The 15,761-nt window shown below is 46.5% G+C and overlaps 2 protein-coding genes across 2 annotated transcripts; one reads left to right on the forward strand and one right to left on the reverse strand.

Annotated features, from left to right (window-relative positions):
* Positions 1-216: 216 nt before the first annotated feature.
* Positions 217-11,219, forward strand: LOC104259295 (epoxide hydrolase 1). The gene is made up of 10 exons (XM_009814645.2): positions 217-309; positions 1,676-1,699; positions 2,633-2,846; positions 3,653-3,833; positions 4,626-4,856; positions 5,536-5,665; positions 6,634-6,848; positions 9,433-9,541; positions 9,870-9,995; positions 10,948-11,219. Exons 1-10 carry the CDS (start codon positions 281-283, stop codon positions 11,147-11,149), a joined length of 1,461 nt encoding a protein of 486 aa, XP_009812947.2. The 5' UTR covers positions 217-280; the 3' UTR covers positions 11,150-11,219.
* A 1,237-nt stretch (positions 11,220-12,456) lies between these two features.
* Positions 12,457-14,656, reverse strand: MAD2L1BP (MAD2L1 binding protein). Its single transcript, XM_059827672.1, has 2 exons — positions 14,303-14,656; positions 12,457-13,655 (listed from the first exon to the last, which is right to left on the reverse strand). Exons 1-2 carry the CDS (start codon positions 14,654-14,656, stop codon positions 13,125-13,127), a joined length of 885 nt encoding a protein of 294 aa, XP_059683655.1. The 3' UTR covers positions 12,457-13,124.
* Between the last annotated feature and the right edge of the window lie 1,105 nt (positions 14,657-15,761).

A 15,761-nucleotide genomic window follows, 5' to 3' on the forward strand; every position in this document is an offset into this window, starting at 1 on the left:
CAGGCTAGTCTCCGCAGAGTTGCTTTCTATGCATTTGGCATCCAGCCTGTGCCGGTGCACAGGGCTGTTCCCTCCCCATGCAGGACTTTGCATTTGCCTCTGTTGAAGGCAATTTAATTTGCAACTTAATTTGCAACTGCACACTTAGGCAATAGGTGGCACTAATGGATGATGTAGCTTGCACTGTCACCGAGAGAGCGTCACTGCTGAAGAGAAAGCCAGCAGAGGAGACACCTGGGTTACTTCGCTCAGAGCAGCGGCCAGGCAAGGAGGAGCAGACATGTGGCAGGAGATCCTTCCAAATGCCTGGTGAGATCTCCTCGGCATGGGGAGGAGGGACTCTGAACGGGGCAACCCAGGGTTGGGGCGGGAGAAAGCGGCTGCAGGATCACCAAGCCATTGGAAGGTGGGAGCATGTGGCTGAGTTCTCCTGAATGTGAGTGGGGAGAAGGTTTTATTAGACTGAGCCTTGTTTTGTGTCGCTGAGATAGCTGCTCCTGGGACACACTTGCTTAGCAGTGCCAAGTTTGTGCTATCGCCATGATAACTGGTTTCATGCCTCTGACTCACTAAACTCCAGGATGTAACTGCAGGGGGATATTATTACCTGTTGCATAAGCTGCTCAGCCTCCAGGGAGGTGGAGGCTGACACTGTTTGCTCTTAGAAGCCCTGTTCTTCCTTGTCTGGGAGTGGTTTAAGGAGATACCGCCTTAAAAATCACACACAGGCTGTCTCAGAGATCGTTACCAAATTGCTTTGGCAACTGCTGGGGACTCCAGTACAGGCACCAGGTTCTGCATCACAGGCAGTGGTGGGAAATGATACCAGGTAAAGAGAAACACCCAGCAGACTAGTTTTTTCATGGGGTTTCATGTCCTTTTTTTTTTGTCTCAAGGTATTGTAATTATGACACCAAAGGGCTCCCTAATCTAGCTGCCTTCCACAAGGCAGAGTAACAAGACTTTCTCTTGTTGCTTCTAATTTTGCTAGATTTTAGACAGTGCTTTTCTTGCAAGAGAATCTACCAGGCTGAAAGAGAACCCAGGAGGATGTTTTCTTTTTCTTTCAGGCAGATGAGCGCTAGAAGCTGGGTTTCCAGTCAGGAGTAGTTAGAAGTAGCAAAGGTATAGCAGCTCATTGAACTCTAAACAGGGAAAGGTCCCACAAGCCTCTCCTCCTGCCAGCCCTGCGGCACAATGAGTTCCACGTGGCTGGCAGCTGAATAACCCTTGAGCTTGAAAGTCCCCTGCCAAGGCTGCACACCTATCGCTACACAGCAGTCAAAATAAACTATTTTCTTGGCTGAAGTAACACAGCCGCCTGTAGGATGAAACACCGCAAGGACAGCTACACCGTTGTTTAGTGCCTTTTATCTAAATTGTGCTGAAGGAGGGAATATTATGGCAACAAACTATCTAGCTAAAACACAGCCCAGAAACACTGTCTCTTTGTGCAGAGGCAGTGCTCTGAGCCCCTCTCTTCTGTTGCATCCAAAAAGTAGGAAAAATAATGGCAGATATTGCGAGGTCGCTAAACAGCTTGTGATCCCATGGCTAGGCAGTGAATGGTGCTGGCAGGTGACATTCTTTGCACCATCCCCAAGGGTTGGTACCATTCAGACAACACTATCAGACTATAAGGATCTTCTTTCTTTTCTTTTTTTCCCTTTTTTAGGGAAACCATCTTGTCCCGGATCAGGTGAGTGAAATAGCTGCTCCGTGCTGAGGCCTCCACTTTTTATTAGCACCCTGGTTGGGGCACAGAATAGTCCCTTCCCTACCCTGTATGATGACAACAACAAAATCTTCATTCACAGTCCCCTTGCAGCCCCCTGCAATAGCCCCAGACACCTCTACTAATCCCCAAGGGAAGCTGGAGACCTTGAGGCACAAGTCAGAGGGACAGGAAGGTCTGATTGCTCAAGCATTTGAATGGTTTTGAAACATGCTACATGTCTGTTAAAACCAGCTCTGGTGACTTAGCTCCCACACCTCAAGAAAGTCTGAAACCTTGCTGTCTAGAGCAGAAACAGGGGCACCAGACGGACAAGCTGAGACCCTTACCCATGGAAAGCTATGGTGGAGGGCCAGTGTTGCCCTAAAAGATGATTGAATCCGTCAGGAGCTATGTATGAAGCATTGCCAAGAGGGGCACATCCAGCACATCTAGCTCTCTCCAGCAGCTGAAGACCTTTGTCTCTGCTCCTGCTCCTCAGCCCATTCTGTCTGTGCAGTTTTTATTCCTGGAGAAGTCCAGCTGCTACTATCCCATTCACTCCAGTACCTGCCTTAAAATAGACTGGCCCATATCCTATTGATCCTTGTCCCCCAGGACACCCTGGTTCACAAGGAGAGGGACAAGGAAGCCTTGTGATCAGCAAGTCCTGATCAGCAAGGACTTGAGATCTCTAAGAAGCACTGGTAGATGTAACCCTGCCCCAAATCTTGCCTGTGATCTTCAAAAATAACAGAAACCCTCAGCCCCTGCTGACTCCATGGGATTTGTAGGTGTTTATTACTGCTCAGGCCCAACTGATGTGAATACAAGCTTCAGCACAGTCCCTTTAGCTTGACACTTGTCAGTCCTTTGACACTTCTGTTGTGAAACACAAACAATTTTATGCCTCCCCAGGTCTTTTGAATATTCTCAGAAGAATGCAGTCCTGGTCCCTGCAGCCGCCCTGGGGGTTGGAGGGATGCTGGTTTACTGGCTGAGGTCTAGACACAAGATCAAGACTATTGAAATGGGCGATGGATGGTGGGGCTCAGGTGAAAGACCCCTAAAAGGGAAAGAAGATGAAAGTATCCGTCCCTTCAAGATTGAAACCTCTGACAAAGAAATCGAGGTACCAGTGGCTGGGATGTAGGGAGGGGCAGAAAGCTGCGAGGTGGAGCCAGTCCGTCACCCACTTTACTGTTTTGAGGCAACGTCTTGGGGGTGGCAGCAGTGCACTTATCTACACCAGTGCAGCTGCCTAGCACCGTTAGATGACGCTCTGGCTAACCACCCTTTATGAATGGGATTTGAGCTCAGACTCATTGCAATGCCCCATAAAGACTTTCTGAGACCACAGACCCCAGCACCCTGGGGCTGCTCCTGCGGAAAGGCCACGCTTTGAGCAGCAGACTTTGATGGTGGGTCTGCGGATGGTGGAGCGGGGTGGGAAGGTGTCGGGACAGCAGTTACATCACTGGGGCAGGACTGAGGGGCTTCCACAGAGGGAAGGGCTGGAAGGGTGAAGAGGGACAGGGTCTTGACTGAGTCACAGCACCTCTGTCCCTACATGTCTGTCCCTGATTATCTGGCCAACTAGCTGTTGGTAGCTTGGGCTGAACTTCTTATTCTTGTCCCAGCCAGTGGTGCCAGCAAGCTCCTAGTGCCAAAAACCCTAAAGTGAGTTAGCAGTGAGGCAAGAGTAGGACCCGGTACTCCTGGGTGCCCTAGGGGAATTGGTAACCTGTAGAAAAATGTATTCCCCATATAAACAATTCAGGAAGTCATGCAGAGTATGCCACTGCTTCAGGGGGGCTTGTCGTGTCCCAGATAGCCATACAAAAGCCGGCAGAGCCGGGAGAGCCTGTCCATGCCCGCTCCAGCATAGGGCACGCGCAGGCAGCTGGCCAGCCTCGCAAGAAGGGCTCCCCTCCCCAGGACCTGCACCGACGCCTGGAGCAGGCCCGCTACACACCGCCGCTGGAAGGGGCCACCTTCCACTACGGCTTCAACTCCAGCTACCTGCAGAAGGTGGTGGCCTACTGGAGGAACCAGTTCGACTGGCGCAAGCAAGTGGAAGTCCTGAACAAATACCCCCATTTCCAAACCACCATTGAAGGTGAGGGGGTCTCTGTGGCTTGAGCAGGTCTCGCTCTGAAACGCACAGAGAGAAGGGGGGGGGGATTTAAGAGGTTACAATATTTCAGACAACAATATGTGTAATAGCTTAGTGACACAAGTAAAATATCACTAGTGGAGGCTATATTATTAATAACCTTCTATAGATTAAGACCATTACGCAGTGGCAATAAGATTAGGTCTGCTTCAAGATGGGCTTCATCTGGCTCTGAACGTGTGCTAACTAATGATGAGGTTTTCTTCTGCTATTGCCTTGAAGCCACCTTTGAAAATTGCAAAATTTAGCCAGACTCTGAGGCTGGAATTTCCCCGACCACCACCCAGTTTAGCCAGGTGAGGTTAGGCAGACTCCAGGTAAGTGATCTGCAGGTTAACTTCTATCTTGCACTCACTTTTTCATGTTTCTCTTTTTATCACCCACATATTTTGTAATTTTGTCATGTTTCTGCATGTGTCTTACCTGCATTATGGTGTTTATTTAAGTGTAGCTCTACCTATATACTGAGACCAGTTTCTCAGGAGATGGATGCTCAATCTCCTGTGACCCCAATATCTGGGACTGGGATCAATACCTCTGTCTGTATGTAAAAGATGAGACATAGGTACAATACCAGGCATCCCCTTTCAGCTAGGCATCTTCTTGCAATGGGTTGATTGTGTAACTTCTGCTACGAATGCTAATTACAGTTTTGCCACCCTCCTTCTTCAGAGTCCAGAGCAGAAACTGTGATGGAACCAGAGCTTTAATTTATCTGTCTTGGATGTGTGGCAGGGATCGATATCCATTTTATTCACGTGAAGCCCTCCTATGTCCCTCATGGTCGAGCTGTTCAACCTCTGCTGATGGTTCATGGCTGGCCTGGCTCCTTCTACGAGTTCTACAAGATCATCCCTCTGCTCACGGAGCCAGCCAGGCACAGCCTGAACAAGGGTGACGTGGTGTTTGAGGTCATCTGCCCATCCATTCCAGGCTATGGCTTCTCAGAGGCACCGCACCAGAAAGGTAAATGATAAAAGGGGGTTGCAGAGAGGTGGGTGTTGATCTCTTCTCCCAAGTGATTAGTGATAGGACAAGAGGAAAGTTGCGCCAGGGGAGGTGTAGGCTGGATATTAGGAAAAATTTCTCTACTGAGAGAGTGGTGAAGCACTGGAACAGGCTGCTCAGGGAGGTGGTGGAGTCACCATCACTGGAGGTGTTCAAAAAACGTGTTGACATGGCATTGCGGGACATGGTTTAGTGGGCATGGTGGCATTGGGTTGATGGTTGGACTTGATGATCTTAGAGGGTTTTTCCAACCTTAATGATTCTGTGGAAAGGCTCTGTTGGAATCGCAAGGGTTTTGGAGTAACACCTCAACCATCCCCGGGCCCCCTGGGCACTGCAGTTTATGAATGCAGATACTTGGCTCTGCATTAACACCCACGTGGCTGAGGCTCTGGTGCTGGCTGTGGAGATTTGGAAGGCAATGGTAGCTGGAAGCTAGGTCTGCTTTCCACTTTCTCCACTTTACACTGAATTTCTATCATCTTGTGTTCACTTTATTGGCAAGAAGTGAGGCAGAGCAGCATAGCACGCTGTACCTTCACACAGCAGCATACTCACGTGCCTCTGTCAGGCCACGATCTTTGGCCAGGGGGTAAACACTAGGACAAACAGGTCTCCTGTTTCTCTTTACCTACAGGCTTTGACACCATAGCAACTGCTCGGATATTTCATAAGCTGATGAACAGATTGGGCTTTAAGGAATACTATCTACAGGGGGGAGACTGGGGATCTCGTATTACCACAAACATGGCCCAGATGCTGCCACAGTGAGTAGCAAAGGGAATCAGTGCAGAAAAGCTGCCTCCAGTTCTTACCCTACCTTCTGGCTCCATGGTCCTGGTCCTGCCTTCTGTTTTCCCTGCCTCTCATCCCCTTCTGCTTTGTTTCCTCCAGGGACATCCCCACCCCCGTGCATTCAGTTGTATTCATATGCTTTGCATTGATATTGGCACAGTTCTCACGCTTCCTAAATTTCAGTGCTGTTTGGCTTCTCTTTCACTAATTGTGAAAGTAAACTCTGCTGCATTTTGATTTAAGACCCCAAGAAGACAGATCATCATTCTAAATCAGGAAGGAGATAAATTTAAAATCAGCAGGGAGAAAAGGAAGGAAGGAGCTCAGCCTTTCAGCAGCTGAACAGTACCACAAAGTACAGGACTTTCCTATCTAAAACGCAGCGTTGAGGCTGATTGGAAAAGAAACATAATACCTTCCTTAGAAGATGGCATCACAGCTCATTGTTTAGCATTTAATGAAAAGCAGGCATCACAGCCACGCTTAGGTCAGAGAACAGATAAAGTGGGAAAGCTCTTACAGCAGTTAGACTGCAGGCTGAGCGGCTCACTGTTCCCAATTGCAGTTGTGCTTCACAGCACCCAGAGCACTGTGGCCACATGTGATGTACTCAAGCTTTCCAGAAAATAGCCAACACAGCCTGTTCCCTACAGCACAGAACAACACAAGATCAACAGCCAGAGCTACCAGCGTGGATATGCCACATCCAGAAACTGAGTACCTAAAGCTAACATATCAGTGGCACAGCTGGATGGAGATGGCACCAGCTGTACCATTTCCAACTCCCATAATTTTTTTTTTTTTGAACCATGATGAACCTGAAGGGCTTTATGTATTTGGCTCAGTGAAATGCTTCTATCACAGCTCCAGTCAGACTTATTTTCTGGAAAATTTAGAGACAGAAAATCACTTAACCTCCTATTCATTAACTTAATTTTAGATCTGTGAAAGGGCTTCATCTGAATTTCATCTTCGTCGGCAGACAAGGTTTGAGAAGGATGATTTCTGTGATGCTTGGGGCTTATGTACCATGGCTTATAGGCCTCACTAGGGAAGATGTTCGACGTACGTACCCTTTCATCCAGAAGAATATATATGAACTTTTGCGAGAGTCTGGATACTTACACATCCAAGCCACCAAACCAGACACAGCAGGTAATTAATTTTCTCTGTATTGCTACAAACATTGTATACTAACTGCTTATGGTATATAAAAACTTACAGTTGAACAAAGGCCAACTGTGTTTGAGAAGCAATGAGTTCTGGTGACTGAATGCAAGACACGGGAACAAGAACTGTGTGAAAGGAAGTTAAAAGGAACAGCTTAAAAAAAGATGGAGACTACCAATATAATTTTTCAAAGTCTTTTAAAGGGCATGCCACCTCTCTTGCGGAAAGAACCCCTTTGCAAAAAGCCTCTTAAAGTAAAGCATAGGGTCCTGAAATTGAAGCTTCTAGAAATACATGTGGGTGAAAACAAGAATTTCATAAACAAGTGCAATGTGAAACTCGCAGAAAGGTAGACACAACCCTAACACCTGAAAAGCCAGAAGCCTGACATAGTGGGGCCAGTAGATAAGGAGTCTGAAGAAAGGTATGGCCATCTCAGAAAAGTTAAATGAATTATTTGTATCAGTCCCCACTAGCAAGGACAACTGAGTGTTCCTTTATTGAAATAATCCCCCATCAGGAAAGACAGCAGAGCTGTCTCAGACTGGTGTCAGATGTGGGGACCATAGAACGAATAGCACCCTATCCTGGCAATTCACTGAAAAAGAAGAAACTCAAACTGAAACGTTTAACTAGTGTCTAGTCTGTTGTTTGAACTGATCTCAATACCAAAGAAGTAAAAGGAGATAAACAAGATACCAGGTTGGGTATTTTTGTTTTGTTTTGTTTTTAAAGAGCCAAACAGAGAAGGTAGCCCCAGAAAAAAAGAAGACCAGTGTGTCTACTCTCTGATCAGAAAACTAGCAGAACTATTTTAAAGAGAAGAACTGATTTACGGGTGGTAATATCACAGGGAATTCATGCTTCAAAAATCAGAGCTCTGGCAGAATCAAAGAGCTGTGGACTAGTAATGGAACATATTTCATTCCCAAAAAAGTTTTGTTGAGGTTCCTCCCTCAATGTTCTTAAAAAAATTAAACTGCCTTAAGAAAAGGATTAAGTTCATGGATTAATAACTAGTTAACATGAGAATCCAAGCATAGGAATAAGGAAGCAAGTTCCAGGGGCAGGAGAGTATCACAAAAATCTGTGCTGGAACCCGTACATTTCAACATGATCCTAATTTCTCTACAGATAAAAGTTAATGGTTAAGGGAAAATTTGACAGCTATCCAGGGTTTGGTTTAATCTAAAGATAATTGCAGAGAGTTGCAAAAACATTTAAGTGACTGGTTGATTAAACCAGCCAATAAAAACTGATGTCAACAAACTCCAAAGCAATATAAGTAGAGGAAGAAAATCACAATGGGCTCTGGTTTGGCTGCTGCCACATGAGAGAATCGATGAGTCATGGTTAGTGCTTTGAAACATCAGCCAGCTCAGAGTTTAAATCCATTATATTCAGAATCTGTTGCACCCCTGTTCACCCTGTTTCATAAATAGATTTTAGATTCAAAAGAATACAGGAAGGGGAGAAAAGGAAGACTGAAGTGACTGAGCAGCTTCTGTACAAGCACTGTACATAATCTAGGGCTCTTCAATCTGGAAAAAGAACAGCAGGGATTTTGTAGCACACTAAAATTGTGAAATGTAGAAAATGAATAGGGAAAAAAAATGTATTCCCTACTCAGTCTCAAGAAATATCTACATTATCGGTTTAGTTCTCATTAGGCAGGCTTAAAGCAAAGCTAAAGTATTTTCACTCACCACAAGTTGTGGTACAGGTTGAATGACTAGTAAGCCGCAAACAAGACTTCAACCCAGAAAATGCTCGTCTCCAGATGGGTCATGTGCTAGATGGCACATTTTAGCCTGCCCTACCATTGCTAGTCAAAGCATTTACATGACTTTGATCTGTAGCAAATCACTCTAGGCCTGCCAGTGCAGGGAAACTGTTGTGCCAATGCACAAACCTACTTTGCATTAGCTATGTCTCACCATGTTGTGCATCATCTTCTACAAAGTCACTCAGTGCTTTACATAAAGGTATGTAAAGGTACGTAGTTTTATATACCATACCCTACTAGGGGTACAGGAATTTTCCTGAGGCAAGCCTCTATCCCTGTTTTACAGACAGAATATGCTGTGTACCTGCTGTGTTTATAATGTTTGTTAGTGTTCCCCAAAGGCTGGAACAGACAACAGATACACAACACTCCACTGTTTAAATTAGATAAAAAGTGATGAACAGCACTCAGCGTCCTGGGTATCCATCCTAAGCGGGACAGTGCTCCCAAATAGCTTATCTGAAATTTCTTTTCAGAGCGTAATCCCTTTACATCTGAATTTGCTCCTTCTGCCATACATTAACAAGAAGCCAACAGGACTTCCTTAGCTCCTAGCTTCTTTTGTACAGGAATTACCTGAGTTTGTAATGCTGTCAGTTACAGCTGGAATTCCATTGGGGTAAATTTGTCAAGAATAAAGTACTACGAGGGCTAGTAAAATACAGACTCTATTGAATTCTTGGTGAAAACTCTGAAGAATTCATGAAAGTCCAGTTTAACTTCCACTGAAGTATTGCAATGCCAGCCAACTGCAATAGCTCTCCTGGTCTTCTCCTGAATTAGGTTGTGGACTGAATGACTCCCCTGTGGGGCTGGCAGCATATATTTTGGAGAAATTCTCTACCTGGACAGATAAGTCATTTCTGCATAAAGATGATGGAGGCTTGGAAAGGTAAGAAAACAGATGCTCTTCCATGAGAAGACTCATTAAAAGAATGAGTGATGATAACTAATGAAGAGACAGGTAAAAGACTCACCAGTCAAAGCTGAATTTTAAGCATGAAAGATTACATGTGACAAGTAGTAGTCTAAATTTCTAGCAGACTGCCTGCAAACTACTGCTTCAGCACCAAGCAGTTTTGCTCTGGGAACATGGGTGCCAATTAATTTACTGCTTGAAAATGAGTAGAGAACAACAACTGTTCTTCAGGGCATGAGCCCAATATAGCATATTGAGAAACAGCTTCCAATGAAATATCTTCATCTTTCTCTCTCAACAGCAAATACTCTCTTGATGAGCTTTTGACCAATGTGATGATTTATTGGGTGACAGCCTCCATTGTGTCCTCAATGCGATTCTACAAGGAGAACATCTCCAAGGGCCATGGTCTAACTGCTGATGCCAGGTAATGAAGTGGCAGATGCAAGACAGACTTGCAAATGAGATTGAACCACATTTGCCTGTACAAACATTTAGATCACTTACAACAGCAAATGTAACTAGTTAAAAAAAATGCAAGTTCTTACTTTCTTTTGATAAATATAGTTAAGGATCACTTTTCTTTTGAACCTATAATTCACACAAGGTGGTTTCTGGCCAAGACAATGCAGAAGACTTATCGAAGTATATTCAGTCTTGTTTGTGTTCAAAATACAGGTCTATATACTTATTCACCAAACAAAGGTAACCTGTGGCTCAGTTCAAAAACAAAACAGAAAAATCATAAGCATTTCTAAGAGAGAAGTTTAAACTGAATTAGGAAGGATATGGCTTATTGGTGGATAAACTAAGAACTACAATTGTTATGCACAAACTTGGGGAAGCAATTTGGAGAGCAGTACTTGAAACCAAGCACCTTCTAACACCCACTGGCTTTAATATGACTATAAGAGAGGCTGACCAAGAAAAGGCTGTGAGCAGAACTCTCCAAGTGATTGATCATACAAAAAAAATAGGACAGTCTTTTTCTTTGTAGACTGAACCAGTTTACCTTTCCTCTCGAGAGAGTCATTTGTTATGCTGGTACCATAAATTTTAAAGTAAACATGAGCTAGCTCACTTCTGACTTTCACAAAGAGGTGTGGCATCTTGCCATGTGTCACAGAACTACAAAACAAGGTAAGCTTAAAAATCTGCACACAGTTCAGTCTTGAAATGTTTCAAAGTTGGCTCTACTGTACACACCTTTGGGTATAACATTATTAAACTCAAGGAGATCCAAATACAAGTGAAGCTCTTCAGCAGAGTACAGACCACAAAATGGGTTGCTGACTGGAGCAGTTACCAGACTCAGAAGGTTTTTTTTATAACTTTCCCCAGGACTTCTTTCAAAAATGCAGTTAACTAATGTCTTCTAGGGTTGGAGTGTATGTTCCCACAGGGATTGCAGCTTTTCCTCAGGAGCTAGTACATACACCACGTGCCTGGGCAAAGGAGATGTTCAAGAACATCATCACTTACTCTTACATGCCACGTGGAGGGCATTTTGCTGCCTTTGAGGAACCAAAGCTTCTGGCACAAGACATCATGCACTTTGTCAGAAAGGTGGAACAGCTTTGAACCTGCAGTTCAGATACATACACAGAATGGAAGCAAGTTCTGCCACCAGTAGAACCCTAATTTTACGGGATTAAATAAATGCAATGTAATCACATACAGAAGCCAGCATTTTATTTTTATAGTTCTAAACTTGTTAATCAAGCTCTAAAGCTCTTCATAAGAAAAAAAGCATCTTGTCTTCTTTCATTCCCAGCACCATATCATTGCTGCATTCATAGTTCAAGTATAACAGAATATGTAAACAGTTTAATGCAGTAACATTGCACTCATTTGGGGAAGAGAGTAGAAAGGAACTGGCCCCCTGTTGCTCAGAACTAAGGCTTCTGTTCAAAAGCTTCTTTAAATACTTGAGTGCTAGCATTCTTAAATATGCATTACAAGCAGCTTTGTTGGAAGTGTAAAGGGTTTTGATCTCCTGAGCACAAACACTCCTACATTCAAGTTATATTTCATTTGAGACACCTGCGTTTACATACTCAAGTGGGCAGCTGCACATAAGGCAGCTTTCTTCATTCTAGCAGTTTTTCCCCTAGGGCTAGCTTTAGCAGTTACTACACATTGTAAACAGTTGTTAATGGATAATAAGGCAGAGACAGCACTCCTAGTGTTCTCCAAACTCAGAAATATCAACTTAATTTCCTCCTCGTTATATAATCTCATTCCATTCCAAACAGTCAAAGCTAAAATATGCACCAAGTGTAGAGGATTACTTCAAACTTTACCCTCCTTTCAAAGACTTTTTACCAGCATATCATGCAATTTTTGCTAGCAAGAAACTGCAGGCAACCTCACTACCAGCAGGCTCAAGTTTCTCTTCAAATGGCATACAGCTATTTGGAGCTATTAAGCTCATTACATTACAGATACGTACCCAGCTGACTGAAGATAACTCCAGTAGGTACCTAGTTCTGACACACTGTGCTCTAAGGGTTTTGCTCCCTCTTTGTCCCATTCTGCAGTACACACCAGGCCAGAAGAAAGGGCTCAAATTCTGCTTCCAAGTAATACATTCTGACTTAGAACAGGAATTTGACAGGTAAAGATAGAGCTGAACTTCATCACACTCCCCTCACCTCTTCTTCACATGTCAGAAACATTTAGAGTCTAAGACTGCTAAGAGGTAAAAGTAACAACAAAAACATTAGTTTCTTGCTTAAGTGAGAATAAACTAGCATGTTGGGGCAGGAGTCCTAACTTCCTCTAAAGAGGGTTAATGCAGAAACTGCTTACTGTTAATTTTAACTGTATACTAACTGATTGTCAGGACTGTTGGACTAAAGGTTAGTAAACAAAAAAAGAAGGGAAGATGCACTTCCCTGCCTCCACAGCACTGCTCAACCTCTTTTTCATCACCAGCACAAAACAGTGCTACATACAAGACCTCCCAATTGCTGAGAAGTCCCAATCTTTGGATTATTAAGTAACTGAAACTGAGCTTTGGGGAAGTCTACTTTTATCAGAGACATGGGCAAACACTTGAGTACTCAAGCAGGGAAAAGTCTCCTTTTACAGGAATAGAGTAGGTAATAATGGTTACGGCCTTTACAGTAAAGGCCAAGTGTATGCACGTACATTATCTAGAGTCCTAAACAACCAGATAATGTAGTAATTATTACCAGAGAAATGGCTACATTAAAACTCAGGAGAGAGGACTGTATCCAGCATTTGCCAGTTCAGTAAGCATGCAGCAGGAGAGTTTTACTCCCAACACACGAATTCATCTCCTGTGCCACAACTCAGGTCCCTAAAGAATCACTGTATCCATGTGCAACTGTGCCTTAAAGGGTATTTGCTTTCAACAACAATTCAGGAGATGAAGACAGATGAACACAGTCCAGCTACAGGAAGGGATTAGATGCCCTGGAAAAGAGATCCAGACAGACAAGAATATGCAGTTACATTTGATAAAGTTATTATCACTTAAAGCAGCACCAAAGGTTATTCAATATTCCATTAAAGTTCTACAGAGCACAGGTCATTCATGAAAGCCTTTGAGCGTCACGGGTGCCTGAAACCATACATAGTCCTCCCAAGTAGAAGTCATATGCTGAGGAGGCAAGGCACTTATGTTGATGTCTCCATCACATGACAACTTAACAGTTAGCTTCCTCCCTCGGGTTGGCACTTTATAGTTGAGCTTGGGCCGGAACCAATCAACACCACAATCGCGGTGTCCTTGGAGCATAACAACAGTGCCCGTGACAGGGAGAGCCTTAAGTTCACTGAAGACATCCGCGACGAAGAGTGAGTGAAAGAGCTTGCGAACACAGGATGCAGTTTTCAGGCTCTCCTCAGCGCTGCCCTCATAGATACCCTCCAAGTTGAGCTCATAGAGCTCCTTGGGGCTCATAACATTGCCTCCAAGTAGAATAAGGACCCGAGGAACCAGTGTCAAACTAAACATTACTTCCAAGTGCTGGAGCACTCCCTCCAGCTCCATCAGCACCTGCTGGCACTTCTTGCTCGCCAGGTCCATGGAGGGTGGCTTCTTAATCACATCTCCATCCTGGAAAACAAAGCTAAGCTTAGCACATTTCATTATTAGGACATATTAGTCCTAATACACTCTTCAGAAAACATGGCCTGTCTCATCCCTGAAAGTCAAGGAAGGTTCAAAGGGTTTTATGCTCCTTTTAAGAGATATAGGTAGCTACATATAGAATCAGGAAATCCAAGAGGAACACAAAGGGCCACTCTATAGCTACTCAGTTTGAATCTGAATCACACTACTGATGAATTCCCACAAGAGTTAGAAACCCCATCTTTTAAAGATCAGCTATCACTCCAAAACCACTTAACATTTTTTTCTTAGAGTTTTTTTGAGTAACAAACAAAACAGTGGCATGCCTTGAGCAGAAAGTTGGACAACGAGAGATAAATAGTAACTTGCTGAGACCTTTAGCCACCTAACCTAAAGCTTTTTTTTTTTTTAATGAAGCTGTGGTAACATTTAAAGATACAGCTACAATGAGCGCTTTACTTTAGAAGCAGTTAACACATTAAAAGACCAGTTACTGAGCTAGAATAGTTAGCTGACAGGCAAAACTCAAATGCCGCGGCCCCCACGGCACAGCCGCCCCCAGGCCCAGGGGTCCCTCCCGGCCACCCCCCGCCACCCCCCGCCCCGCACCGCCCCGCCACGGCCCCCTTCACCTGAACGGCCCGCCGGCAGAAGTAGGCGAGCTGCTCGTAGGGCAGCGGGAGCTGGTGCCGCTGGTGCAGGACGTGCTTGAGGAGCTCGCAGGCGAAGCGGCAGCAGCTCTCCCGGCTCACGGCGCCCGGGAACACCACAGACACCGAGGAGCAGACTGCCACCGACCCGCTCCGCCGGGGCCTCCTCTCATCACCACCACGATCCAGGGCTGGTAGCGCCTCAGCTATGAGGAGCGGGGACGTGGGAGAAGTCGCTCGGGCAGGAGCGGGAACTACCGCTACCCCAGGAGCCGCCATTTTCTGACCAGCAGAGAGCGGCCGGCTGGGATTTGAATGGCCGCCGCCGCAGGGCATCATGGGAGTGGCGGCGCGCCCTCCCCGCGCGGCTTCCGGTGGTGCAGGCGCTGTTTGGTGGGGAGGAGTGGGGTTTCCGTCCGGCGGCCCGCTGCGGCCCGGCCCGGCAGGAGGAAGGTCCGTGGGCAGCCCAGCCCAGCCCAGCCCAGCCCCGGGGAGCGGGGCGGGCTGGCTGGCTGGCTGCCCCGCTTCTCCTGGCCTGGGCTTGGCAGCCGTGCGGTGAGCAAGTGGAGGGGCAGTTGCTGGGGTGCTCGGTGGGGCTAACGACCGCCGTGCTGAGGTGGCACCGCGGCGGATGCGGCAGGCCCGGGTGCCCTAGCCCGGCCACGGGCGCCGTGAGCTGCGGCTGCCTCCTTGCAGGGCTGCCTCGGGATCTCCGGAAAACAGCTCAACTGGTTTTCCCCCCGCCCTGTGCTGGGGCCCACCCAGAGCACATCTGCAAGGTGCGCGGCAGCGAGGGGGCAAATCGCCGCCGGCCGCCCCCGGGCCGCTGAACTCCCTCCGCTTCCCAGTGGCAGCCCTGTTGGTCCCGGTCCCTTGCAGAGGAACTCCGTTCGCCCCGCCGCAGGCTCTGCCCCCCCCGCAGCTGGGAGGCGGAGGCGGGGAGCGTGCAGTGAGTGGGAGCTGCCGTGTTTGGAAACAACGTGGCCGCAGCCCCATTGGGTGCTGCCTCCCAAACACGGCGACTGGAGGGCGGTCGCTGCCGGTGGGTGGCGGGAGGAGCCGCTCCCCGGCATTGACGGCGGGCGAGGTTACTTTACAGCAACCTCGGCCGCCTGTTAAAAGCGCCAAAGAGTGTGAAAGTTTTACGAACGCTAAACAAGCGTCGCCCTCCCCAGGGGAGGAAAATGAGGCTTGGTGGCGCTGGTATTGGAGACTGGCAAAACACTCGGTGAGGGGATGCGAGGCACGGCAGGAGGGTCTTTTGCTGTTACACCCCCTCGGCAGGAGCTTAAGGCGTCCTTCGGGATAGCTGTGTACCGGGATAGTTGTGTACCGGGCTGCTGCCTCTGGGTAGTTACGAGGTACCTCCAATGCTAAACACCTTCAAAAACGTTCCAGCTCCCCGATGCCAGTCAGAACAGATGCTGACAGTTCACTGTCA

Source organism: Gavia stellata, chromosome 2 (genome assembly GCF_030936135.1).
Source record: "Gavia stellata isolate bGavSte3 chromosome 2, bGavSte3.hap2, whole genome shotgun sequence".
NCBI lineage: Eukaryota > Metazoa > Chordata > Aves > Gaviiformes > Gaviidae > Gavia > Gavia stellata.